Source organism: Calonectris borealis, chromosome Z (genome assembly GCF_964195595.1).
Source record: "Calonectris borealis chromosome Z, bCalBor7.hap1.2, whole genome shotgun sequence".
NCBI classification, from domain to species: domain Eukaryota; kingdom Metazoa; phylum Chordata; class Aves; order Procellariiformes; family Procellariidae; genus Calonectris; species Calonectris borealis.
The window spans coordinates 58,390,030-58,416,896 of record NC_134352.1 but is presented as its reverse complement, the minus strand read 5'-3'; the positions used below and the strand labels follow the sequence as shown (position 1 = coordinate 58,416,896).

General features: G+C 40.4%; 1 protein-coding gene across 1 annotated transcript in view; it reads right to left on the bottom strand.

Annotated features, from left to right (window-relative positions):
* MAP1B (microtubule associated protein 1B) overlaps positions 1-26,867 on the bottom strand; it is a 75,424-nt gene that overhangs the window by 22,561 nt on the left and 25,996 nt on the right. Inside the window, exon 3 of the mRNA XM_075136471.1 lies at positions 356-438. Coding sequence (XP_074992572.1) covers positions 356-438 — 83 coding nt within the window. The remainder of the gene's footprint in view (positions 1-355; positions 439-26,867) is intronic.

Below are 26,867 nucleotides of genomic sequence, written 5' to 3'. Positions count from 1 at the left end.
CTCCCCTTCATCAAGAGGGAATTTGGTGCATTATGAGAAAAGAAGTGCTGGGATCAGACGTGTGTTTCTGTCCTATGCTTCTGATGTTTTATCAGGAGTCTGGGAAACCAGGGAGAGAATCAAGGGATGGCTGATGTTTTTCATGATATTTGCTCCTAACATGTCCTTTCATCCACAGTTAGGACCTGCTCTTAGTCTGCTAAGACTCTGAAAGACAGTATTGGTGTTTGTCAATCACTATGCTGGAAGGCAGTAACTGACATTTAAGAATAATCTCTACATTTCTTTCACTGCTTTCATCCTGTCCACTTAGTGGAGTTTTTATGACACATCCAATGAAGTATTTCTGACTTACCTCAGTACTAACTGCTTCATCTGAGGGATTGATCAGGACTACAGTTTCTAAGACATCACTTCTGTGGTGAAGAATCTTCTGACCTGCAAGCACAGAGAGAAAAAAAAGAAAAGAAATTAAATTCAACCAGCATGCTTTAAACCAGCACTTTCCAGGAGCTTGTTGTGTGTCCCACTGTGCGACAGCTCTCTGGTCACCCAGCGCGCACTGGCCACAGCAACTGCTCCGCTGCTCATCTCTTCAGAAACACCCATGGCATGTGGTCCTGTGGGCCAGCAACACCGCTCCAGAAAATTCAAGGTAATGAAAACAAACTGGCAACAGCACCATGTCCTGTCCCCCACTCCTGGCTGGAGGAGTCCCTATAACTCACTTTGGTCTCACAAAGCTGGTGCAGGTCAGAGACTGGAGTAACCGTCACCAGCTGAGCATCTGGCCCTGTATTTTCATGGACGTATCTACCTACACCACAGATACAGCTGAGATTACACAGTCCTGTAACATGCCCAGGTGGTTTTAAATGAGCTTTGCCAGGAACTATCAGCTGCTTAGCCGCAGCAGCAGGAAAGTCAGCACGGGCTGCAAACTTCCCCTGCAAGAAGCAAAGTGAATACTTGGGCTGTACACCAGCGCTGTCCACCATGGCTAACGAGCACAATTTGTGAGACAAGCAAAGGAGCCCAGGAGCGTCCCCGCTGCCACTACCACCAGCACCATCTTGTGTGCTCCCTGTTACATACCGTGGGAGCGCTCCAGAGCCAGGCAGTGCCCCCCGCAGACCCCAGGTCCCCGGCCCTACCCAATCAGGTGAAAGCTGGGACCACGCTGAACTCCCTTTTCAGCCTTCTGCTAATATTGATTAACACTGGGACACTGCAAGAAATTCCCTATGGGGATGGTCAGACACTTGCCGCGCTGCCTTGCTTCATCTTCCTCCTGCTCACAACAACCGTAGCAAGCAATGTTAGGCACAAGAGTGAATGGGCATACAAATAACAGCAAGCTCTTGAATGAATAATGTCTCGGGAAGTTTGGAGCAGCCTCACATCCCGCTGGCTTTCATACTTAGTAGTTAATCTGTCTCCGTATTTAATAGTGATATTCATCTGACTGGGAGTGGATGCCAGAAAAACACAACAGGACTCTGACATGTTTTTTTTCTTATGTTAATTGGCAAGTTCTTATCAGGGTCTCTTTCTGTGAGAGCTGCAGTGAGATTAATTAGCAGCCGTATTGTCATTCAGAAATCCAGACTGGTAATTAGTCCAAAAAAACAGAAGAGCTGTCCCTTCCAAGCAAACTGCTCGGTGCAATATTAATCAATTAAAATAATTGCACTTAAAAGGAAGTATGAGGGACACAGAACAAGTCACCTATTTGCCAGCTTAGAAGAACTCCCCTGTAAAGAGACGTAAAACAGTGAGCCCGGGAATCGCCAGGCCGAAGGGAGCTCTGCATTCCCGCGAGCACCGGGCGGCGGCGGGACCAGCGGACGCCGGCGGGCGAGCTGCCTGCCCTTCCCTTCTCTTCCCTTCCCTTTCCTTGCCTTCCCTTCCCTTTCCTTCCCTTCCCTTCCCGCCCCGCGGCACTGCCCCGGCCCTTCCCCGGGCAGCCCGACCCCCGGCAGGGGCCCCTGCCTGCGGCAGGGATGCCCTCCTGCCCCCTGCCCTGCCCGCACCCCTCCTGCCCTCCTCCTCCTCGCCCAACGAGCTCGCATTGTGCTGCGCCTTTTGCTTTTGCTCTGGGGAAGTTCTGCACTTATTAGCGTAAAAGTTTATAATCAAATGATAGAAAGTGACGGGGAAGGAAAAAAAAAAAATGTTCCTAAAATGTGCGGTGGGGTTGTAGTTAACTCTCTTGTGCATGACAGTGCCTAGACACTTGCGGATAATAATCTAATTTGTTTGAAGAAACCTAGTTTTCTTAACATATACTCTTTTTGCTGTACTTCCTTGAAAGAGACAGACTGTATATTACCAAAGGGGACGAGGGCAAGTCTCCCTCTGCAGCATCCAGTTCTGGCATTACTCTTTGAAATTAAATTTATTTTTATAGCTCTTCTTCCTTGCCTAACAGGAATGCATATAAAAGGCTACATTCAGTAAAACATCCAGATGGCTCTGTTACCGCAGACTCCTCCAGACGATGTTCTGCGATCTGATATTTTAGTTATTCTGCAGATTTCCCTCAAATTAAGAGATTAGGCAGTGTTTATGGAAGCTACTCTTTACCATTGGTAAGAAAACAAAAGAAATCATTACCCTTTAGGTGCCACAGAAATTTCTTGCTTAATAGTTGGTGACACAGAGCACACACTTTGCTTCAGGCCAGACTAAGCCTCATACATGATTAGACATTAACACATTAAACACAGGTAGAAAAGAAATGCAACTAGCCACATGCAAAGTTAGACAAAGATCCATAGTGTCCACCTGACTCAAAGCATCCACTTTAGACTTCACTGAAGCTGCTCCAAGTCATGTATCTGTGTAGCTGGGAAGGATTTGATCTGAGGAGTCAAAACTCCTGCTGACCAGCACCGATGGTGGTTACTTAGATCCTACGCTCCCGTGGGCCAGACACCCAGCTCCAGTGGTTGCGTGGTTTCATCCACCTTGAGACTGGTTTCCAGAGGCAAGCAGAAAGGTCTGCACCATGTACACGGTGCCTGTTCAGAGCTGCATGCGTGATTGCCTCTCTCTTCGACTCCTTAGCACCGACATGTGTTACTGCTTACTATACAGGGTGGGGACCCAGCACTGGTAGCGTGAGTCACTAGGAGGGCTCCCATCCCATGTAAAACTTGGGAAGTTTGCAGCTACTTGCTGATATCAGTAACACGATCCCGTGACACTGCTTGAGAAATAAAAAAATATGGCTTTTATTAAAACTGCAATTTTGTAAGAGCAACACAGGCTTACTGCCCAGGTTAATACCCTGAGATGCTCAGCTGGAATGAAGGAAAGTCTCTCACGGGAACAGTTTTATCAAACAGAAAGGAACTATCACAGTGTGGGAGCAGAAAGCAGCAACAGTATTTCACAAACTGGCAAGAGACTGCGACTTACTAAACTACAGATGGAGTGGGAGAATCTGAGACTCGTGTAGAAGATCTGGGGTTGCTTTAAATTAACTCTGCTGGATTTTTGCAGCCCATCTCTACACATTTGATAGAACATTTCTGTGATGTGTCAGAATAGATTTTTACCTGCTTATAGTTTCTGGAAAGCAAGTAGAAGTCCTATCTAAGGACTTTCAGAAATAAATATTAATTGTGTTTGTAAGAAATCTAAGTATCTGCTCATCCTTGATTTTATTAAGTAAAACTTCAAATTAAAAGTAGATATGACTAAAGTGTCTTGGCAGCTATTTGATTCGGAACCAGAACAGAGAGGAGAAGTAAACAGCATGTGACTATTGCTTAAAGGGTGATTTCCACATGCATTATCCCAGTTCCTATGGCCATAGGATCCTATTGCTTCCCTACTTGGCCAAATACCAATTACATTTATAGTAGGATTATTGAGATGGGGATGGTGCCAGTAACATTTGCTAGAGAAGAGACTGAACAGATTTCTATCTTACACAGTTGATCTTTTCAGGCCAATCAAGCAGCATGATCATGGGGCCCACTTTTAACAGTGATTATGTTAATTTTGTGCAAACACAAAATGTAAGTGAATGGCAAAGGAAAGAAAGCTAGCCCTCCTTCAAGTCTTGTTTAACCCAGGATCACCACTGACACACGTCTCCTTACTGGGCATGCCTGTGCAACACCAGCCTATGGGGATGCATGCTCTAGGCAACAAGCTACTCAAGGTTCCCATCAGCCCTTCCCACCACCCCGGATGGACACCAGCACTCACTCACTCCCCATCAATGTCATTCCCACACAAAGTAAACAGAGAGGAAGCAGGCAAATCTCTCCTGTGATGATTCTTGGCAGAAAGGATGAAGGGACAATACCTTCTCCCTGGAGATGATGACTGACACCTGAGCTGGCATTCAAACACAACCCTTCGGCAACTTTAAACATCTTTTCTTTTTCATTGTAAAGAACTTTAAAGTATTGTTTCTCTGTCAGAAGACATGACTGCTGTGTTACACCAGTCACTGTGCTGGGTGGCATTAGCAGATGGCATAGCTTGAAAGGCTTGCTAACGAAACTTCCCACAAGCCATGACTAGGCAGTGAACTCTCTGCAACTGGAAACGTTCAGTGCTTTGCACTTGCAAGTAGCTCCAACGCCCTGGGCCCCCCCAGCTGCCCCTGTCTTATGGGGGACATTGAGGGGAGAAAAATCCTCCAAAATGAGCCATAAAACATCCATCCCTAGAGTTCTTTCTTCAATTCTGAGAAGATGTCTTTAACAGACAAATACAGTCACTTAGGAAAAGACATTTTCCCAACACGGCAATGCTGCGTTTGAGGAGCATCAAATGCAACCTTTTTCCTCGACATTTCTGGGTATAGATGGCAGGAAAGGCTTGGTCAATACCCTGTTTATTGATATCCACACATAGTAACATCCTAAAAGCTTTAGTCCTCATTGCCTTTACATCCATGGTAAGCAAGAGCTGGATGACTGAAAAATATTACCAGCTAAGGATTTCATATATGTGAGTATACAGGGGGCTTGGAGGTGAGGTGGGGGAGGAGAGGAGGGGTTTTACACTCCGTTTCTATGCATCCAAGCGCTAAAGGTCAAGGCATGGGCAAATCAGATGCTCTTTTACATTTAATTAATTTGGCAGAAGAAAATACGCCTTTAGCAAACCCAGAAGTAATAAATAGCCCGAGAAACACAGCCAAGGTCTTCACCACTGAACAAGAGGTCAGATGGAGTACAGTCTTTGAGCTGCTAAGACTCTGAAAGACAGTATTGGGATTTGTCAGTCTGCTGGAAAGCAGTAACTCATGTTTAAGAATCGTCTCAACTACATCTATTTCAGATTTACCACATCTGATGAAGGTTATCGGAAGGTTATCATATCTCTTGGACATGATATATTTAAAACGGCAAATTCCTTCAGAAAAAAAGGAGCTTTTTGCCTAGCCAACAGTAATGCAATAACCCATACATTTTAAATAACTTCAAACTGCTCATTGTTTCACCTTTTTCTAGTGGGGACTTCAAATTTGCCCTTCAAAAAAGATGTGTTAACCTTGTGTTCAGCATGGTTGTTCTATGTTATCAACAGAGTATTCAGAGTTCTGGATGACTGGTCATCTGATGGTTGCTCTTTCTTATACTAACTGAATAAATCTATTCTTCCTTGTTATCAACACAAAGTTCAATGGGCATAAATTGTCAAATAATGCTGTAATTGTGACCAGCCCCCAAACCTCCTCACTGTCAACCTGGAGGCACTACATTTTAACAACGATTCCAGACCAAGAAGAAAGGATCAAGATCTCCTTTTACAGCAGATTATCAATTATCTGAAGAAATCTTGTGTGAATTATATGGAACACTCCATCCCTTTTACCTTCTCCATTGAGATGGGGCCACCAGAGCATGCTAAGTTTCCCGCTGACCTAAACTGCAAGCTGGAGAAATAGGTAAGTGTACAGCATTAAGCAAGATAGTGTGTTTTACAGAGCTGCCAAAGCAAATTCTGATGTTGTAAAAATCTGGAGTTCTGTATCTGCAAGTAAGAAGAAAATGATTTGCAGACTCGGTGGAGAAATGGCTGTATAACGTCCAGGCACTGGACTACGAGAGCAGAACTTCAGAAAGCTCTTTCCAGGCACACTCTGAAAGCCCTGCAGGTGATGCCGGGGGGCTGCAGAGGCTAATCAGTCAGTCTTGTAACTAGCTGACTTGATGGAGAGTGCATAACACAGGCATAACTCCATTTACGTCGGAGAAGACAGATTCACTGTCTCCAGGGTTCAATTCAGCCCAATGACTTCTTAAATTTAAGCTGGGTGCAAGGAAGGTATAGTCATTTCTTCCAGCAAGAACTCTTATATATGTACGAATATCGGAGTACTTTACACATTTCTAGGTGAAAATAAAATCCTTTCCTGCTAGGATGCTGAGTTGGCATGACAGCTGTGAACAAAAAGTCAGCTCTACTAACATTGCTGAGCCCGTTGACGGGTACAAAGATTTGGAAGAGTGACACTGACTGCAAAGTGTTACTGTTTTCCTTGTAATTATTTAAGCCTGCTTGCTCTGAACAAAATGGTTAGTTCAGATTCATATCTAACATTACGTGCTTTTTATAGAGAATTAGGTGTTGTCTCCGCAAAGTTAGGTTAATCTTTCTTGCATCTGATCTGCTGGAATACTGAACTGTGTTGTGAGTCTGCAGCAAGCTTAAACCCCTGTTTTATCTTCTCCCTGTCCCTGCATAAATGGAATTCATATTCAAATTTCATACGGTTCAGCTGCAACCTGGTGATAGTTAAATATTTCTCCTACTCACATCTGACTTGAAAGAGTTATAAACTACAAGTCCTGAGAGGCAAAGCCCTGCAGCGTATTGTATTTTAAGCTCACACTTCTTTAATAAAATAAAGCTAGTTGCATATAATTTAATTTTATTTCTTGGATAAGTCCTTACCCATCAGATCTCATTTGGGTTTATACTTCCAGGCAATAATAGAGCCCTGAAAGTGGAAGGCTAGACAGAAGATGGTGATGCAGCCTGAACAGTAACTGCAAGATTCAGCCTCCAGTTACTGTACACGAACCCAGTCTACCAACCCTTGCTCAGGACTCTTGAACAGCAGTGAGGGAAAGCAAGTCGACCTGTTTGCCCTAAGTTGAATTCCTATCTTCTGTCTCAAACTTTAATCTCTAATACTTGCAGACGTAGGAACTGAGCTGTGCTAGGAGCTGCTGCAAGAACTACAAGTGATCGCAGGGGACTCCACCGCTCTGCGACCCATTCCCACCGAAATCTCCTGAAGTAAATTCAAGGCATTAAATCATGTTTTCACATACCCTGCTGATAACAGACTAATTGTATCAGCTTTTCACACTAAATATTGATTTCTTGCACTATTTGCCAACTTTGTGTGACATCTAATTTGCTGCCAAAATACAGCCATTTATCAAGTGGAAGCAAGCTGCTGGCCTTTCACTCCCATCTGTTACTGTCAGGGGCAAATTATTACCCTCAACTGTCATTCCCCACCTTCAGAAACAGTATTTGTCACATAATTCTTGATGTTTTACAATTTCAGGGCTCTATGAAGGACTGCTAAAGCATTAAAAATTTCTTCTGAACAAAGTAGTACTGCAAAAAGAACTGTGAAAAAAAAAGTTGAAGCAAATCAGTCTAAAGCACAATAACAATAATAGTTTATATATTATATTTTTAATGACTACTAAAATAGGTTTATCTCCCAAAAAGGGGATATGCCACAAAAACTGAACCAAGTACCCTAGGGATTTCATTGTTGATTTCACTGAGACTCTGGACAGGAGTGAAATTTAAAACCAAGATTGCTGAAGACCTCAATAAAATCAGAGTCAAAGAGAACAAGAATACACCTCCTGTGTATACTGAACTTGCAACAGTAGTGGAATCCAATGCTCCTGATAAATGGGTTCACCCTTGACTTTGCTTAAGGAAAAATATATCCAGTAGTTAATCAACAGCACCAATCTGTTCAATGAGTTCGGCTGCAAGTTATTGCTATCAAGCACTAAAATTCGCTACCGACAGGAAAAAGACAAGTCCCTTCTTGAAGTGACTAACTGTCTTTAATTATTGGAATACGTCTTTGATTGGGAAACTAAACATTCCTTATCCATCCTATGATAGCCAATTATTCCCAACACCTAAGATTTCATATTTCTGGGGGAACTATCCTAACCAGTTGTTGTAGAGATAGCAGGTTCCTGCCAGCCGTCTTTGCTTTCTCATTTGATGCGTAATTGTTGCTGTAGTCAGGCATGGCTGTCTCTGAACTCTGCCATTTCTGTTCTTTCATTGACCTGTGTCATTTACAATCCACATGGTGGATAAAGCTCAAATCCCAGAAGCCTTGTCTGCCACTATTTGGCAGCGCTGTAATTTCAGTGAAAGGATGGCCAGCAAAGGACATATATCTGAACTGGCACAGCTGAAATTATGCTTTGCAGACAGGTGAGTGCAGCTTTACGACCCTCGTCCAAGAAATGATCTTCTGTAATTATAGGAAGGAAGAAAAAAGGAGTGTTTAGAGAGCAGAGCAATTTAATATCTGGGCAGAAAGAGAGGGAAGAGTGATGACTGTTTTTACCAGAGGGCCATGCAATGTCCCTAGTCATGAGAACTGCCTTGTTCAATAGCATGGCTGTAGTCAGTGTGGCTTTGAGAAGCAAAACCCCCATCCCATCCCAGGTGTCTGACATGGGCTTTCACCAACAATTCATTTACCTGAAGTCACCATCTCCTTCAGAAATCACCCTTCCAACCTTGAAACGAGAGGTTTCAGAGACAGCTAGGAGACTGCTGCGCTGATCAACATGGAAAACTTCGTATGTACCTTTATGTCTTATTCTTCAATTGGTTTGCCCTTAAAGCCTTTTTATATAAATTGTATAGTGTTTTCCATTATTTTCAAAGCAATACAAACAAAACTTAGGATCTTCCTCCAAAATATTCACTGTTCAGAGTGGCTTCCTAAAATGCGTATTTTAATCTTGTTTAGGAATATTTCCACATATTGGTTTTGTAGATTAAAACTCTAGAGACACTGATCTCCGAGCAACTACTTTCACAATGAATTTTATCTTTAGAACACATCTGATAGGTCTGAAAGGATTTTAACCCCATAAAATAGAGATAAGGAAACAATTTCCAAGGTTATACAGAAACAGAAACCTGAATCTTTAGAAGCCAACCAGAGTGCTGCAGCTAAACAATCCTTTTGGTTCTGCAAGGTACATCACTACGTTGTGAAATAGAAAATACTGAATACTTAAAAAGATATGCATAATGGATTGTTTTTTAGATGGACCCCCTAAGTCACCTTTAACTGCTTCCCAGAGCTGAAATTCTTCCATAAATCACTTGCCTGGCTATTAAGATATCTATATTATTTAACAAATAATAATGTTATCACTGCAGACCTTGAAACTCTAGCTACAAATGGCAACAGAAAACAGAAACAAACACCCACTGAAATTCGTGAGAAATTTGTGTGGGACTATCTAGGCAAAAGCAAAGCAATTTAGTCTTTTCCTCTCTTAGTTTTTGCATTTCATAAACTTGAGGCAAGCAGGTAGGGAAATGTAAGACTCTCTGTAAGCAGTTGTCTTGAGTTACACATCTCCATTACAAGTAATAATCTTAAAAAGCTGTTAACAGCAAGTTAGTAAAGGGCATGTACACTATGGTCAGCCTTTATTTTTAGGCTGTAATCCTTTCATTGTCTCACGTTAATCTCTCTCCTACCCTTAAATCTTAAATGTATAGAAAAGGGCAAGGTCAGCTCTATGATATGCTGCAAAACCGATCTGTGGATCTGGAGCTTTAGTTTTCAGCTACACAGCACATTGCCCCAGTACTGCATAGAAACTGGCAGCCAACACGCATCACGGTGGGAGACTGCAGTGATGCAGAGCTGACTCATCAGTCCTGAAGGTCAACGAAAGTCCTCATCTGAGCCTGCATTTGGGAGTATTGCTAACCAGGGAAGAGAAAGAGAGCTGTGCAACATCAGACCTCTTCCAGAAACAACCTTCTCTGCCTAGAAAGAAGGAAATTTCTTCTTTTAACACTGGAAAAGATCTTGGACCCAGAAACTAAAATACTCCTGAGCAGAGCAGACCACTTCCCAGTATAATTTATTTGCAATAGTTCCCACAATGTGATATTTTAACTTTGTTCAATTATTCAGAAAAGGAATCTCTCTTTCACATCCCAATTCGGTGTTAACTGTCAAATAGCCAAATATAATCTTATTTGGAAAAAATACTACTTCTTTCTCAATACCTCTGTGGCTCATTACCTCACAATCCACTGTTTATCGAACAGCACCATATATCATAATTCACAGGACCGGTTAGAAGCTTAAGTGTTCTTTTGTTATACCAAGTGCCCAGTATATTCACATTATAAACAAAACCATTTACTGGGCTGTTAAAGATGCTAAGCAAATTTGTGCATCAAAGGAAAAGTGCTTGGAATTTTTCCAAGGGCTGCTTTTTATGGAAAACAAACATTAGATTTATTTTAATGACTTCTTATAACAAAATACAGATTGTGCCAATCTGCATTAAATAACATAGTGTCTAACTCAAATCCAAGTGCACTCCATAGGAAAATTGCCACTGAGCTCAATGAGGAATAGAAAAGTTCTCTGATTATAGATGTCTGCTGTTGAAAACAAGATACGGAACATCAGCATTACGTTTCTCCCTAATGGAATTTAAGCAAGTAGCCAAGATCCTTCCTGTATTTTAAAAAAAAAAAACAACCTCAGTTAAATGTGCTTTATTTCCTTTCAAATGTTGCCATTGCTAAAACCTTGTTTTTATACCCTTCCATTTTACCTCCCTGTACTGCAGTGCCTGGCCTGTACCATTCTGCCCTCCCCATCCCAACTACCAGGGAAGGGAAGTTTTTTTCCTTTTCTCTGCAGCACTCTGTGCAGATGCTTCCTTGCATTTCACCGCAACTCCCACCTTCATATGGAAAATGGAGCACAGCAGCATCAGGGAAAAGCTGATATAAATGCAAAATGTGCAGCAAAGGGATAAATACTGAAATGAATATTTCAGGAAAAAATAATTTCAGAAGTCTGCCTTTCCTCTTCCAGACATCTCTACCTGAATACATTTTTAGTCTTTTACTCCCTCCCTTCAGGGAGAAGTCTCGGAATTTTGATCATTTCAGAAGGTCTCTGTTAATTTTTCCAAATTACCACAGCCTACTTACTAATGGGTTTTCATCACTATGGCAGCTGAAGCCAAACCCAAAGCTCCAATTAAAATCCTCTGGGGGATATTTCTGGTCTTGGGGTCATTACTGCATATGCAACTTACTTTTAAGTTCATCTGCCATCTCTGTCGAAAGTCAGACAAGTCAATACAACCTATAGGGGTTTAACACGTGGGGAATCCATTCTTTCCCTCAAGCACATTTTCTTTAACATGTATTTATTAAAGTTGCTCAGTTTATATATAATTTCTATCCTTCCTCCTAGTTCAAATCAGAGAAGGATTTTATTGCCATGGCAGCCCATGAATAATGAATGACAGATCTGTTTGCAAGCACTAAGGGCTGTTGCAGGGAGTCTTGCACTCCAGATTAGACACTTAACTTTGCAGTATATAAAATTATTTACAGTTGAATCTTCCTACAGTCTGGCAATCAGTAAATTTTCTTGGGAAAAACCCCACAGTTTGTAACCTACCCTTGATACTTGTGCTGTAACGTTTATTATGTACAATAAAAATTCCAGGTTGTTTGCCAAAATATCTCCTTAAACATAAGTTAACTAGTGGTGCTGGGTAATGATGTTACTTCTCTCATTATAATGTTACTTTTTCCACAAGTAACATCCCAGCTTCCTGAACAAATCACACAATCATAATCATAATACAGTGGAAAAGTTACATTTTTTAATACTTGGGTTTACTTTCGTGTGCTTTAGAATTCTGTTAAATGTATTCTTACTATCAACTATTTTACCAGCTGTGGAATATCCCTGAGCCTCTGCAACCACTGCAAAACCTAACAAGATGCTCTGTTTGTAAGCCTTTAATGAGAACCGGATTTAAGCTTTTTCCCTGGCAAATATCCGGCTTCCCAGCTCCATGGGACAACTTGCCCAAAGCTTTTATTTTGCTTTACATACAGTCAGTGAAAAAAGCTGTGACGATAAGCAGTGTTGCTAATCAATTCCTGGACGTGAATTCTCTGTCCTATTCTAGCAGCAACCTCCTTCCTGGTCTGAAAGAGCAGAGCGACTGTTCTACCCGCAGGCAGAGATCTAGCTCTGCCAAGAGAGACTCACTCGAAAGCATCAAAACACCTTAATTCTCCAATTCTTTACTGGATGTGTGCAATTCTCCACCATGATGGTTTTATACGAATTGCAAATATAATATGAAATCGATTGCCTCTGCGTACAATACAGGCAGGTACCAATTAATTCCAGGTTTCACAAAAAAGAAACTGAGAAGGTGCACTTGCCAGCTAGACGTTTCAGCACAAAGGAGACATTCTTTTGGCTTTCATTTCTGGAATTAAAACAAAGGCATAAAGTAGTCCCTCTAGTCTTTGGCCTTAAATTTTCTGATGATGTGCTTAAGTACAATCAATTGAACTACACTATAAGACTGAAAAAGTTAATGCTATCCTGTAATTAGAACATCAAAAACAGGGAGGGAGGGAAAAAACGGCAAGTATCTTTAGGAAATACAAACCCATACCCAAATATTATCTTGGAATGTCTTTTAATACCTAAACTCTAAAATTTAACAAAGCAATTACCCTTGATCAGGGTGGAAACCGTAGTATCAAAAAGCAATGTATGAACAACAAGTAGTGATAGCTCATATCCACTGATACGATACAAGAAAAAAATACCCGCTAACAGAACTCAAAGGGCTTGGAAATCAGAAATCAATGAACCAACACGTGTAAAAGCAAAAGCCGCCCCTCTGAATGACAAAGTGGGCAGGCTCCAGAGGCCAGTCAAGAGTCTAGCTTGGATTATTTTTTTTCTTTACTGCCTCTGTACGGTCTCCCTGCACCAGTTTCTCTATGGAAAAATAAGTGAGGAACAGATCTAGTTCTGAAAACACCTATTTTAATCTTCAAGTGTTTGAGTTTCCATTTCTGATACCCTTTTGTACTCCCAGTCTTCTTCCTAGGAAGAAGCAGGTGCCCCTAGAAATAGTTCAGGCAGCCTCTGAGCTGAGGAGCAGAGGACTACTCTTGCTAACCCATAACGGGAGGACTCTTCCTGCTTACACAGCCACAGCAAGCTTTTACAGGAGGGCACAGAATTTGCACCTAGTGAAATGGTTTCCTCTTGAATGTGCAAGAACTGCTGCGGAGAGCTGTGTCATCTCTAACTGGATAAATGTCCACCAAACTCCCAGGAAGTCCACCACACCTCAGGACTTTAAAATAAAAGAAAGCAAAAGCTCACCCTCATGGAAAGGAAAATATTAATTAAACATGAGCTCTCTCTCAGGTTCTGTCTCTTGCAGCTAAGTCTTCTTACCTTTTCCTAAATCTTCATTGTTATTTTGGAACCTCTACTCACCCTTCACGCCTCAAAAATACAAATCTCTGAAAATACTTAATGTCACCCAGTGGGAATAATCAGAAAATTTTGGCCTGGTCCTTTGTGAAATTTTTGGGAACCTTTAGCATACCATGATTACTTAAAACTTTAAGGTCTATTCTTCCCTTTATATTTATGCTTAACTCCTATTTAATACCAACGAGAGTTATATGCATACAACAATGAAAGATTAAACTCTTCATTGTTTAAGAGGTGGTGATCAGCCCTGTGCTGCTTTAGGGAAAAACCTCAAGGATATTGCAAGTACTATGGGGAGTTAATCTCATTACACACTACTAATAGCATTTGTGGCAATGTTTGCTTCTTAAATCAACCATAGGTGACCACCTGGTGCCCTGTTACTGGAAAGCTGCTTCCACAACACATGCACAGACCAGTCTCTGTGTAGGAGATTAATCTGTAAGCTGCTATGAGTCTATTCTCCTGACACTTTCTCCCCCACTGAGAACAACATGTGCTTTTATTTTTGGTTTGAATATTTGTAACTAAATAATAGAGAATTTTAAATTAATTTTTAACTAGAAAAATCCTTAAAAAATTTTTTTTTTAAGAATCATGGATTCAAATATAAAGGTGTTTAGTTAGGAATGAACATATTGTGACGCTTTTCAGTGCAAACTTCACACAGGCTCGTCTTCTTGAGTTACCATATGATTGACTTCACCTAGTACTTTCCAAAAGTAAAATCGCTGCAGGGCTGATTTTAAGTACTCTTCAAGACAGCAATCAGAGAAAATAAAGACATCTGTAAAAGAGAAACTAGTACACTGAAAACCATATGAGATGTCTTTTTTATTGGTCAGCTTTGTCTTGTCTATGGAAACTATCCACACTATTCTCAAATATACAGAGATATTTTTAACTAGGTTGAATTAGTGCATACCAATTAAATCAGCAGGATCATGCTGACTTAAAGCAGCTAGTGACCTAGCCTACAAATCAGTTTTACTGCAGATTTGAACAGAAAGGCCACCAATCACTAGGTAACTATTTGCAGGCACCAACTGAATAATTAAAGCTGGTTTCATCATACAGATTTCATCATGCTGTGAGAAAAAAATTACTATTGGCAATCCCTGAATTGTAGAAATGTATCTGAAATGTAGAAATTTACAAAAATCAAACTTAAGAAAGAGACTCGTTCACACTAGGCTCAGTATTCCTCTGGCTTGCATCCAGTTGTGATGCTTTAGGGTACAAGCAGGAAGAATGGCAATCACCAACTTTTTAAACAAATTTCATCTTTCTAATTACTTTTGGCAATTGACACCAAGTAGCCTCCAGCAATGGATTGCCAAGATGAGACTTTAAAGATAATTAGAGAAGATGCACTTACAAATGTGTCAAAACTGAAATCTAGAGATGCATTAGCAGAATATTATTAATAGAGCTGATGTGTTGATACAGATATAGAGAAATGAGGGCTGAAATTAAAATCAAAACACTGAAGAAAGAAAGGTACACTACTCTTATTTGGTATGTTTTAAAAGATGTGTTGTATCCATATTCCATCTGGGGATTTCATAACGATTGACACTGATGTGTGTGAGTGGTAGCTCTTGAGCAATACTGGGTGGATCCTAGAGATGTAAAGGTTCTCTTTAAATCAGGGGATCTAGAACAGTTCAGATTTTTAAAGAGAGCCAGCCCACTTTCTCATTTATAAAGCTGGTCTCTCCAAGTCTCTGGCCCCTCTCCCCAGCAGGCTCCAGGCATTGCCTCTTTCTCTGTGCACTGATTACCCCTGGAAACCCAGGAGTCCTCAAGTCTGGAGGCTCTTACCTGTAGCCCCGAGGGTCATACTGTTGAAATTATCTTCATGCTGTGTTTGCCCAGATAAAACAACTGGGGAACATGACAGCCAGAAAAAAAACAGGTCTTGGGAGTTTCTTAAAAGGTGATATGCAGCAAATCCAGATAACAGGGAAAAAAATCTCAGCTCTCATGTAGATGAGAATAAGGGATTGTGGTAAATTCAGTAGACAGAGTAAGGACAGTTTTGTTGAAATTTTGTAAGTATAAATCATTTGTCAATAACCAGCATCTTCATTTTGATTCAGATAGTCTCAAAAATTCCTGTAGAGTTCCCCCCCCAAAAAAATTCTGCAGAATCCAGAGTGGCAAAAGTGGGAATTTTATAGCATTTGGCATATATAGCATTTGGATATTCATAAGCTTTAATAGCGTGCCCTTGGACAGGCACGTACAAAAGGAGGCCCATTCCAAGATATCTTGAAGAAGACCACTGGAAAAATCAAGAGAAAAACATTTTCCTGATTCAGATACAATGGTGTAACGTTGTGTGTTGTCTAAGAACAGATGTCTACAGGGTAAATGAAGAAAGTTAAGTCCAAAAATTAGGACAGTGAAGCGCTATACAAATTCAGACTGAATGTGCCTCAAGCCACACCTGTCTTATGGTGAACAGGATGCACTAGGTCTGCACATGTGGCAGGAAGCAAAGTTTTGCACAAGGGGTGAGATTTCACTGTGTTCTCCTAAGAAAAAGAGCATGCTGTATTGCCTGCATTTCTTAACTTAAAGGTAATTTCTGGAGACCTCCTCCTCAAAGAACAGTCAGTGTGCAGTTTTTTTTTTTTAAGTTTCTGCTGATACATAAAATGACTTTCTTATTCAACTTGTAGCCCACACAGTGCTGCAGGATGTGCTCCGTATCCCACACTTCTCATTACTACACAGTTCTACCTAGATTAATGAAAACCTCACCCAATCCTGAGAACTGTGGACCTTCCTCATTTGAAACAGCATTGGCATAGTGCAACACTGAAATAGCCAATTTTTAAGCACTTGGGAAAAATAAATACCTAGTGATTATAAAAAGAGCTGTTGGTTACAGTGGCTTTCCCGACATAAGCCTAGCAGCGTGGGCTAAATCCCATACGCTGCTACTCAATTTTTAATAGGTCATTGGGTAAAATTTCATTCATTTTTTATGAATGCTTAAGAAAAAAATGGGTATGACTGCTGGTAGGCATGGGGTAAGCGATTGTATCTTTACATACAGAGTTTTTTTATTCTTTGCATATAGCCAAGAAAGATAAAAAGAAAACCATGTATGTTTATCCTTACACGGGGACTGCACTGCTGGGAACATTCAGCACCTATCCTAAAGCTGCTTGTATACACCCAGTTAAAGAAGAGAACCAGAAGACCTATTTACTGATCTGCAAGGTGGGGATTTTAGAAACAAACCAAGGTCACCTCGAGGAGAGCACAGACATGAGAGGGCTTTGTCACTACCTCAGCATAGTTCACACTGGGAATCCATGGGGAGATTGCATCCCAGTTTTAGGACCCATCCCCTGAGATGATGGGCACTGGGCTCGGCTGAGATCAGAGAGATTTGCCAAGGTGGGTAAATTTGCTTCCCCATCACTTCCAGGAAAAACCTGGTGGGTCAGAGCCGTGCTTTGCGGTACTTTAAGTAATCACTAACAGGGTAGGAATAAATCAGATTTAGATTTCAAAACAATGTCTCTGGCCCCCTCCCTAGCATCCCTTACTTCCCAGCTTGAAGGTCTCTGCAAGATTCCCAGATTTCCAACAGGTCTTCCTTGCCCTGTTTTCCCCAAACATTGTGAGACAGTACATGTACTTTTGTTTTTAATTTAGAAGACAACGAAGCACAGGCTAGAGTCCAATCAAATTCTAAGCACAGATATTGTCTGGTATTAGACCCTGACACTAATATTTCATATGTTCATCAACAAAACCCTCATAATGAGAGTTACAACTGAGGGAAATATTTTCTTTCATATGCCAAAGAATGAAAAAAAAAAAAAAAATTAAAAATCCCAAGAAAACTTATTTACAAACTGTCCTTGGCTTGGTTGCTATAAAACAAAAACACAAGTTCTTTGGCACAGCTCTCACTGTATATAGATTTAATCTATTTGCTGTTAGTGAATATTAGATCTTGATATGCAACTGTAAACACACCTCTGCTGTTCCCTCAGGTCAAAGCATGTGAACTTATATTTTATAGATGTATCACCAAGCCACAGCACTTTTATTGTTATTTCAATATATTTATAAAATGTCCCATGCCAGTCTCCTTTGAACGCTATAAATTGCTTTCATGATCTGCTTAGGGATACTGAGAATTCAGCTGGCATTGTAATATTTCATTTAATGCATGAAACTCCAAGAAACACTTCATAACATTCAACTAAGTTAGACTAGACAGTTCTTAAAAATATTAAGCGCTCATTTATATCTTCAGAATATGCATCAGTTTTCAAGCCACATGAGTTGTGTGTGCAAACTATGTTTGGGGGAAGGATATATTCTTGAGCATAAAATCAATTAGTAGGTCTGACTTGAAGTTTTAATTACACTGATATAGTTTGGTCCATCCTATATCAGAATTTCTTTTCCCCCACTTGACTTCTATATATTAACTTTCCTATATATTAACATACCTATGAGATGGTGCTTCATTCTCATTTCTCTGGAAGTTGATCTATGTCAACATTAATATGTGCACATTTTCCCTATCCACTCCAAATATCTGACCACTTACCACCCCACCCTTGTCAGGCTTACTATATATGCCATTCTACATCCAATTACATACTCACACTTCCTATAGTGCCCTCCTTTCTGTCATTTTAATATCCAAGAAAAATATTCATTGCCCGTCTTAGCACCAGATAATATATTAAACAATAGGTTCATTTCAATTATGGATTGCAGTACGTCTTCACAGTTTGTATGGCAGTAAATTCTAGACCTTTCTGAATCATGGAAGATCTTAATTCTGGCCCTGAGCAACTTAATTCCAGCGTTTGCCTCTTTCCTGTTTGTAAACCCAAGGTCTGAACACCAGTCAGAGGAATTGTTGCCATACAGGTGCAGTCTAGTGGCTTGCAAGGATCTGTCTTCACTGGCCAAATCCAGTTGGCTACCTGCAGCTCCTGGTGACTCGGAAGGAAATAGGAAAGCGGTGAGAAACCAGATCCCCTGGGAAGGTTTGGCTCAGTGAGGCTTACAGTGAGGCTGAGGTGGCCCCCCACTTTACACTGTGGAATTTCATTTCCTTTGCACCACCAGCATCGCAAAATGTTGAATATGTTTGTGCTAATTAGTTACAAAACCTTCATCTTTTCTTCACTCATCCTTTCCTCCACTTGTCGCTTGTCTCCTTTCTGTCTTAACTGTAATTTTCAGGGGCAAGAACTCTTGTGAGAAGCATGTGAATTGACACAAACGTGCAATATAAAAAAATGAGTAACACAAGAGCAGCACGTGCTGCCCATGAGCCCAGCGTGTATTAGGTGTGTCAAGGCAACGCAGATGTCCAGGACATCCTCTGGCTGCAGGTCCCACAGGGGAGTGGACATGGGCAGTATCAGCACGTCAGGGCACAGCTGCCGCTACTACTCGTGACCTGAATAAGTGCCCGTGCCTCAGCTGTGCAGACCTTCCTTCCTCCTTCACCCCACTCCCTGAATAGACAGGGGGAAAGGAAGCCTTTGTATGAATGTCCCTGATAATGCCAATCTTACACTGTATGGAAAACAATGCTTTTCTGGTAATATTTTTTAAACGGAACTGAATTCTTACACCGTATTCGATTTGGAAATTGTGGGGCAGAAAAAGGAAGATAAAATTTGACACATTTCACTTATATCTGAAAAATCCTTCACCTAAGGAAAAATAAAAAAGACATTTTAGCAGAATGTGAATTTTATTGAAAGGGTATTTTCAATTAAAATATGCTTAGCTAAAATCTTTGACCAGCTTTGCAATCTTTATTTTTAGTTACAGAAGTCAAAGTTCTACTTTTGATTTCCTTTCAGTGCTCTTTCAGCTCACTTCCCTAGCTCCTGGGAGCACTTGCTTGCTTTATTCCTGAGAAATCCCCTCCAGGCCACAGAGATGAGGGATTAGTCCCTGTATGCTGCATTTACATTTGGAGTGAGTGCCACGTTTCACAGCTGCAGCTGTCGACCTACCATTTCTGCCATTATTTGCATTTCACCAGAATCAATGGAAGCAATGAACTACAAAATAAATTGAAGTTCTGCATAGAAAATAAATGCCTTTTATTAATCTGACTCAGCTGCTGAAGTACTGAAGCATGGAAAACTTGGTAAGATTGCACAGTCCCTAACGCTGAGTACCATTTCAGGTGAGATCAACAGTATTTATGTGTCAAAAACTGTAATTTAAAAAGGAAGCTTATTCTACAGCTGGTGGTAACCTAGTTTTCAATAGGTAATCACCTCTGTTGCCCAGCTTAAACACATTAAAATAGGATTCTAAAAACAGTGCAATAGAAAAGAAATTGAGGCTTAATAACTCTTCCTCTTCTTTTCTTCCCCCAAGTATCTTATGCTGCTCTACTAAATGTTTCACGTGCTATAGAAGTCTGCACTTCCTAGCTGGAAGTTTGATTTGCAATTCACAGACTGATACCTATCATCTCAGCCATATTTCCATGTCTTTTAGGTCATTTCTCACTTGCACTGATCTAGAATTCGAAAACTTACTTTGGAGGCTAGCATCAGATACAATGGAATAACTGCAGGCAGCGTTACAAATTGAGATTCTAGGGGGAAATAAAAAAGGCAGCAAAGTCAGAGAGAAGCCGCAACATCCCTATGCAAACTCCATGGATGTTGTCTATAACAATGGTCGAACACTTTACATGTTCTATAACAATGGTCGAACACAGTTTATATGCTTCATTGCGGCATGGTAGCATGTCTGCAAGGTGTTGCTACTGCGCTAGCATGTCTGCAAGCGGGCAGATCTTCTGCAGGGAGCAGAATGAAGAGCACTCTCCCATCTTTACCACAACTAACCACTCTGGCCACTCCTGCTGTAAAGGCAGCATTCAGTACTGCTCCTCGTAACAACCTTGAGTGTCATTTAATCCTGTTTGTTCCCCTCTACTTCCGAACAGCAGTGTTATCCATGCCCCGCTGTGCCTCCAAACGATATACATCATTGCCTCCAAATACCAAAGAACATTTCTGGCAAAAAAACCCTATTCCCTGGGGAGCGGGGCAGTGGGGGAGCCCTGGGATTTGAAATGGCCACACTGAGCCTGTGGCTATGACATCAGACCTCTTAAGCTGATGGCTGGGACTCTAATAGCAAGAGTACGCTTTTTTCTTAATGGACCTCTGGGTTCCTCATTGCACCCTCAGTGTGAATAATTAGGCCTTAGTCCTCCCCTTGACTCTCTTTCCCTTTTTTTTCCCTCTTCAGAGTCAAGGTAGGCCTAGACAAATCATCTTGCAAAACAGTGGCAGAATCAAAGTTACTATTCTGCCTTCCAGCCCATGATGGGAAATGTTCAAAGGATAGCTAGATCCTGCAGGGGCTCATCTCATCTCATCTCATCTCATCTCATTTCATCTCATCTCATCTCATCTCATCTCTTTGTAGATGTCAGGACACACCTGCAGCCGTGATGACTCAACTAGACACAAAACCAAGGTCCTGTCCACAAACTATCTCTTGACATCTTCCAGAATAGTTTGTGTGTCACAGCTGAATTCGTACCCAGGATTAGTTTGTTTTCCACCTGCTTAGTATCTCCCTGGCTAATATATCTGCTAGTTTCTGTGATAATTTTCTGGGTGCTGTTAATAAAGTCCTCACACATTTTGCTCCACAGCTGCACTTCAAATAAGGCAACATCTGTTTACTGTTTGCATTTCTGTTTGCAAAGTTGTTTAACGAACATTTTGGAAGTACTTGTATTTTATAACTTGCTGTGCACAAGCGTCTTTGTTCCAGTTATGGCTATTGTACATGATTTGTAATAAAAATAACAGAAGCACGACAGAATATAAGATACCGTTCTTCTGTACCGAGATAATTCGACTGTGTATATTTCTCATGCACCACCTATCACAGATACTGGAAACAGAAGAAACATCCTAGGTTACACAGAGTAAGGGCTGATCCAGCCGGCCTTCAGACAACAGAGCTTTTTCCGCTGACTTCAGTGGGAGTTGGACAAACTCACTAGAGAGAGAGTAATTAAAACCAACAGTCTACATAATATGTTTTACATGATAAAAATACAGGATTTTTCACACTGCCAAAAATATTTTAACTTGCTAATCAGCAATCCCGAGGAAACTTAACTTTGACAGTTTTTCAATGAATTAATACATTCACTATGAACCACAATGTGAATTTTCCCATGGCTTCAGGAATAAATTAATTGTGAGTTGGTTCTTGGTCTAATATTGTGAACTCAGACATAAATTATTCATCCTCTTATATAGTTCTATATCCCATCTGCATGTTACATGGAAATTACCCCCTGGCTCAGATTCCACCTAATGTAAATTGGCATAGCAACAGTGAATTTACAGTTACCCTGTGTTTAGCATGCCCTTAGCAACAAGCCTAAGAAATTCTACTTGAGAATGTCTTTAGTAACTAAACAGCTCCTGTGGACTGAGTTTTGCAACATATGCGTGCAGCAGCAGTTCCAGCATAAACCCTCTGGTTCATCTACCAGATGGATTAAGAGCTGTAGTAAACAGTATAAAGCAAAATCAGTATTTCAGTATAATGCTTAAAACCAACTTAAATTAAAGGCGTTAGTCTAATTTTACTAATTTAGTTCCAAACATCTGCAGATATGTGTGTCCTTTTTTATCATCTCATTCAAGCTTTTCTCAACAAAATCAGACTAAGGAGACAAATCAGAAGACAAAGTTTAAAAAACTTCAAAGTGCTATGTTTTTAATCTCTGTAAAATGATTATGCTAAAACATAAGCAAGTGCTTATATCTTTGAAGGATAGGATTGAGCCAAATCTGTAAGTCTGAATGATTCACCTGAGCAAGAAGTTCAGAAGTAGACCCAACCATGTAGTAGTATAGCTATTGTGATACTAAAGTTGTTCTAAAAATTTCCAAAGACCATCTCTTGCTTTCCTCCCATGTATTAGCTTTTTATTGTGTCTTACAGTAATGTTTAAATATATTTGGGAAGGTGCTAACTATTTTAAATCATTACCTTTATAACTCTCACAGGTGCTTATTTCTCTAAGTGTATGTGCAAATCAATGCCCAGATTGCCACCTTTCTTTGGTCTACAAAGAAACAGTACCTTCTAGTTTATGTTCTCTTTTGCTGTTGAAGACAAGTCCTATCATATCAGATACTTATCCAGTGATAACTTAAGGACAAGTGAAAGATGAAAAGAAAATTTATTTCACTTCCCTCTCTTACCTCCTAGCATGTCTGATTTTATTAATGCCTGTCTTTTGTGATCTCCTGTTGTACACCACACAGCTTATCAACTGACACAAAAATAAATGCATAATAAATATTCTACAAAAGCAGAGAAAGGGGTTTGCTAAATATAAACAAACTGCCTGGTCAGACTTCTACCCTTGTCCCTAAGGGTAAACACTGTTGCCTTCTCACATCTCTCAACTTCTTGCAGCGCTGTCTCAAGCACTACTAGCAGCTAGTAATTAGTCTAGTTCTCAGATGCCTTGAGTGTCAATAGAGAAAAAAGGCAACAATTCCTACACAGAGCTATTTTAAAATCCACTGCTTCAGTTCTAATATTTAATAAATTGCTTGTAATGTTTTAATGTGCTGCTGTAGCGTCTGCATACCAGAAGCATAAGGAAAAGCAGTTGCTCCAGGCAAGGAAGAGAGCTGGCTTGGCAGAAGCCTCAAGCATCTCATATGCAGTATCAGTTCAAGTAAGAGACATGAGGCCCAGATGAAGAGAGTGATGTCTGGGAGAGGAGGAGTAGTCGTCCAACTCAGTGAAAAAAGAAAAATACCGTAAATGGATATTAATAGTCTTTTTTCCTATTTGTCCTATCAAACGGTCCACGAACACTCACTACGGAGTCAAGAGCTCCCAAATTTGACTCTCAAGTGGCTTTTTCTTGCCCTAAGAGCCAGCAAAGGGCACCTGCCTTTGCCCTAGGGCATGGGGGAAACACCAGAAGGAAAAAGCTTGAGTTCAAGACTTCAAGACATTTTTCCATTTCAAGTTTTTGTGTGTTTTTCCATTTCTTATTTTCTTTTTCCAGCTGACCTTAACAAAGTGAGGAGAAGAGGCTCTCTTCTGTCTCACTATTACTAATAGGTGAAATCTGATTTAGAGAAATGGGAACATTTAACATATTTTGCAGAGGGTTGAGATAACAAAACGAGATCCAATATCTTCCTGACAGTTTAAGCTTTCCTGTCAGTTTATGTACTTGCACCTTGCAATGGAGCACACAATGATTCAAGTCCCTGGATAGTGATAGTTGTTATATTTCTAGTCTGGGAACAGCCTGCAGGTAGCATTTTCCAAATAATCTATTGAAATGGAAACATGTTTTCATCCATTAGCATATATTTGGCTTATGAGATCAAACATTGACACAAACTTATTATTTCTGAAGTTAAACAAGCAAGATTTAGATTTCTCATAGAAATCATATCTTGGATTAAGAACATATTCATTAGTATTATTATTCGTAAGTATTATTCTGAGGGAGAATAAAATAAGTGGGATGAAATCACTGGGAATGTTAGTTAATTTTTAAGGAAACAAAACCTCAGTTTTCATTCTGCTGTTTTCCTACATTATGTATCTTTGCCATTACCGTTACTGTGAGAAAGTTATCTGCTCTGCTGATCAGCCTTCCAAAAAAGGCACTTAAGAAAAGACCTTGGACAACTTTTAAAACTGGAGAGAGTTAAAAATACTTATCACCGTTTCTGTACTTTTCATGTGGAATGAAAATATATAATTCGGTCTCATTGTATTTATGGTCAGTATCTGCTCTCTTATGTTCTACTGCAGGGCTACAAAGTCCAAGGTACCAACACTGCAAGGGACTTCAGAAGTACAAACACATTTTATCTGTAGCATAAATAAAACATTATTTACCATCAGCAACATTTATTCTAAAAAGCCCCGGGCCTGACTGTCCCGGTGAGATTAGCCAGAAGAAAAGATCCTTTAGGACATGAAAAACCTCCTTGTAGAGAAGAGAGCACTGGTCAGCTATCTCTAGGATACCACCTGCCACTATCTGAGGTCTAGCGTAGTTCTGGATAGGTTCAGGAATGTGTGAGGACACGGTGCTCCCAACCAGACCTCAGAGATAATCTGTGAAGGAACCAACAAGCTTTCCAGCTGGACTGTGAATTTTCCATGCAGTCAGACCTTGCATGGGCACCTATTAGCACAAGATCAAGGATGACCACTCTACTTGTGCCACTGCTGCTTGGAGTCTAAAGAGGAGTGGAAAGGACCTTACCGTCAGTAAGACACAAGCTCCAAAGCCTTGAGCTTCTGATCATGGATCTTTCACTACCTCTGAAAAGGACTTTTAAGTTACAAGGGAATAACACTTCAGTACATCAGAGTGCAAGTACTTCAAAAAGGCAAAGAAATCTGATCTTCTATCTTGTTTGAAGATACGTGAAAAGAAAGCCCTCCAAAATTAGGGACTGTGCAAACATCTTTGAATTGGAAGATCTGAAATATATTATGATGTACAAGTTTCCCTTTCCATTAATATAAAAGACAGTTTTTAATCACCTATTCAAACTAGCTCTGGTGTTTGGTTCCTAGGGACTCTCATCTCACACTCCCTACTTGCAGAGCACCAAATCCACATTGATCTCTTCAGCTGAAGATACAGAATTAAGTACTGTCTGTCTAATTTCACTAGTTCAGCACAGTGAAAATACAGTAGAAAATTAAAAAACAAATTATTAATTTTAATAGCCATAGTAGTATGGCTATTAACTTCAGATTGGTCACTTGGCAGAAATGGAGAAAACATTAAAATTCTGTCCTTTAAAGCCTAGGGACTTGATGTGTGGAAAACAGATCTTCTTGCATATCTTTGTGGTTTCGAACATTACAGCTTAAGGCTTTAAAAGTAAGGCTTACACTTCAGCACTTTCCTAGTCAAGGAAAGATTTAAGAATTCTGTAAGTATTCTCTTGAAACAAGGCTTGAGTTTCTTGCACGTTTATCTTGTGTTCACTGTGTATCATATTATTGCATGATTCTTCTAAAAAATCCTGGCTACCTTTTTTAATAATACATCAAATAATTTTAGTAAGACTTGCACGTAGATGCATCATGAGCTGCCATCTCTACTTCCTGTGTGGAGTAGGAACAAGTGTAAGACAATGTCTGGATCCATGGCAATAGATGTGAAGTGGTCTAGCAATGGAAGTTGACAGAACAAGATACAACCGTAATGTAATTTCCTGACAAAAAATTTGTTTTCTTGCATTTCCTCCTGGGATCGGGGTATATTTCTACTCTGAATTCATCTGACAGTATAAGATCCTTTGTGGTATACCTGTCAAAGCTAGGTTGTAACCTCATCAGAGGAATGACCCAGGAGTATAAATACGAATAAGACATTTTCAGGTTTTTCTTCATAAGCTACTGGTTTTGAGTGGTTTATAATTTGACTATTGTAATTTGCTTCCCTTAGAAAAAAGCACGGGAAGATAAAAGTCTATTCTACTATTTTTAAATGAGTAATGGAAGTTCACAAAAACATTGGGTTTTAGTAACATTTCTAGTGCCCAATTTGTTTTTGTTTCTTCTACAAATAAAGAAAAAAACAAACTCTCATTTAAAATTATCTCCCTCAGCTTAAAATTTTCCTATGAATCATCTAGTTCTGGCCTTTACAATAATCTGGTGGTCTTTTCTTTTATGAAAATTATATATTTCCTATGCTGACAGGCTTAGAGTCTAACTAGATGGGAAACCTGCAAAGGAAGTGGAGTAACATAAGAAACATATGAGAGAGTCCAAGGAAGGGTTGAGAAGGGGTAACACAGACAGAGAGCACTGCAGACTGGGGATCCTTCTCCACGGAAGAGGAACTGGGTTGGCAGCTGCCAGGAGAAGGATCCGACAGTCTGGGAGTATCAAGGGTTTCCAGGAGGAGAAGCACACGCCGTAGGCCCCCGGGGTCCCCAACTCCTGCATCCAGAACCAAGGCACACCTGGATGCTCCACAGAGGGAATCAGTTCCTCTGTATGCCTTCATTTCTGTTAGCGTGCACTGCGCTATGGTCCACATAACCATATGGGCCATATAATGTGACATCAGCAGAGTTACCTGTAGATAGAACGGCTTGTAGCAGCATATTTGATAATACATGGACTATACTGAGTTTCTCTGATGTTAATGACAATTTTCGCAGCCTTCTTTCTACAGAAATTCCAAATGGAAATCTGTTTAAATGAGGCA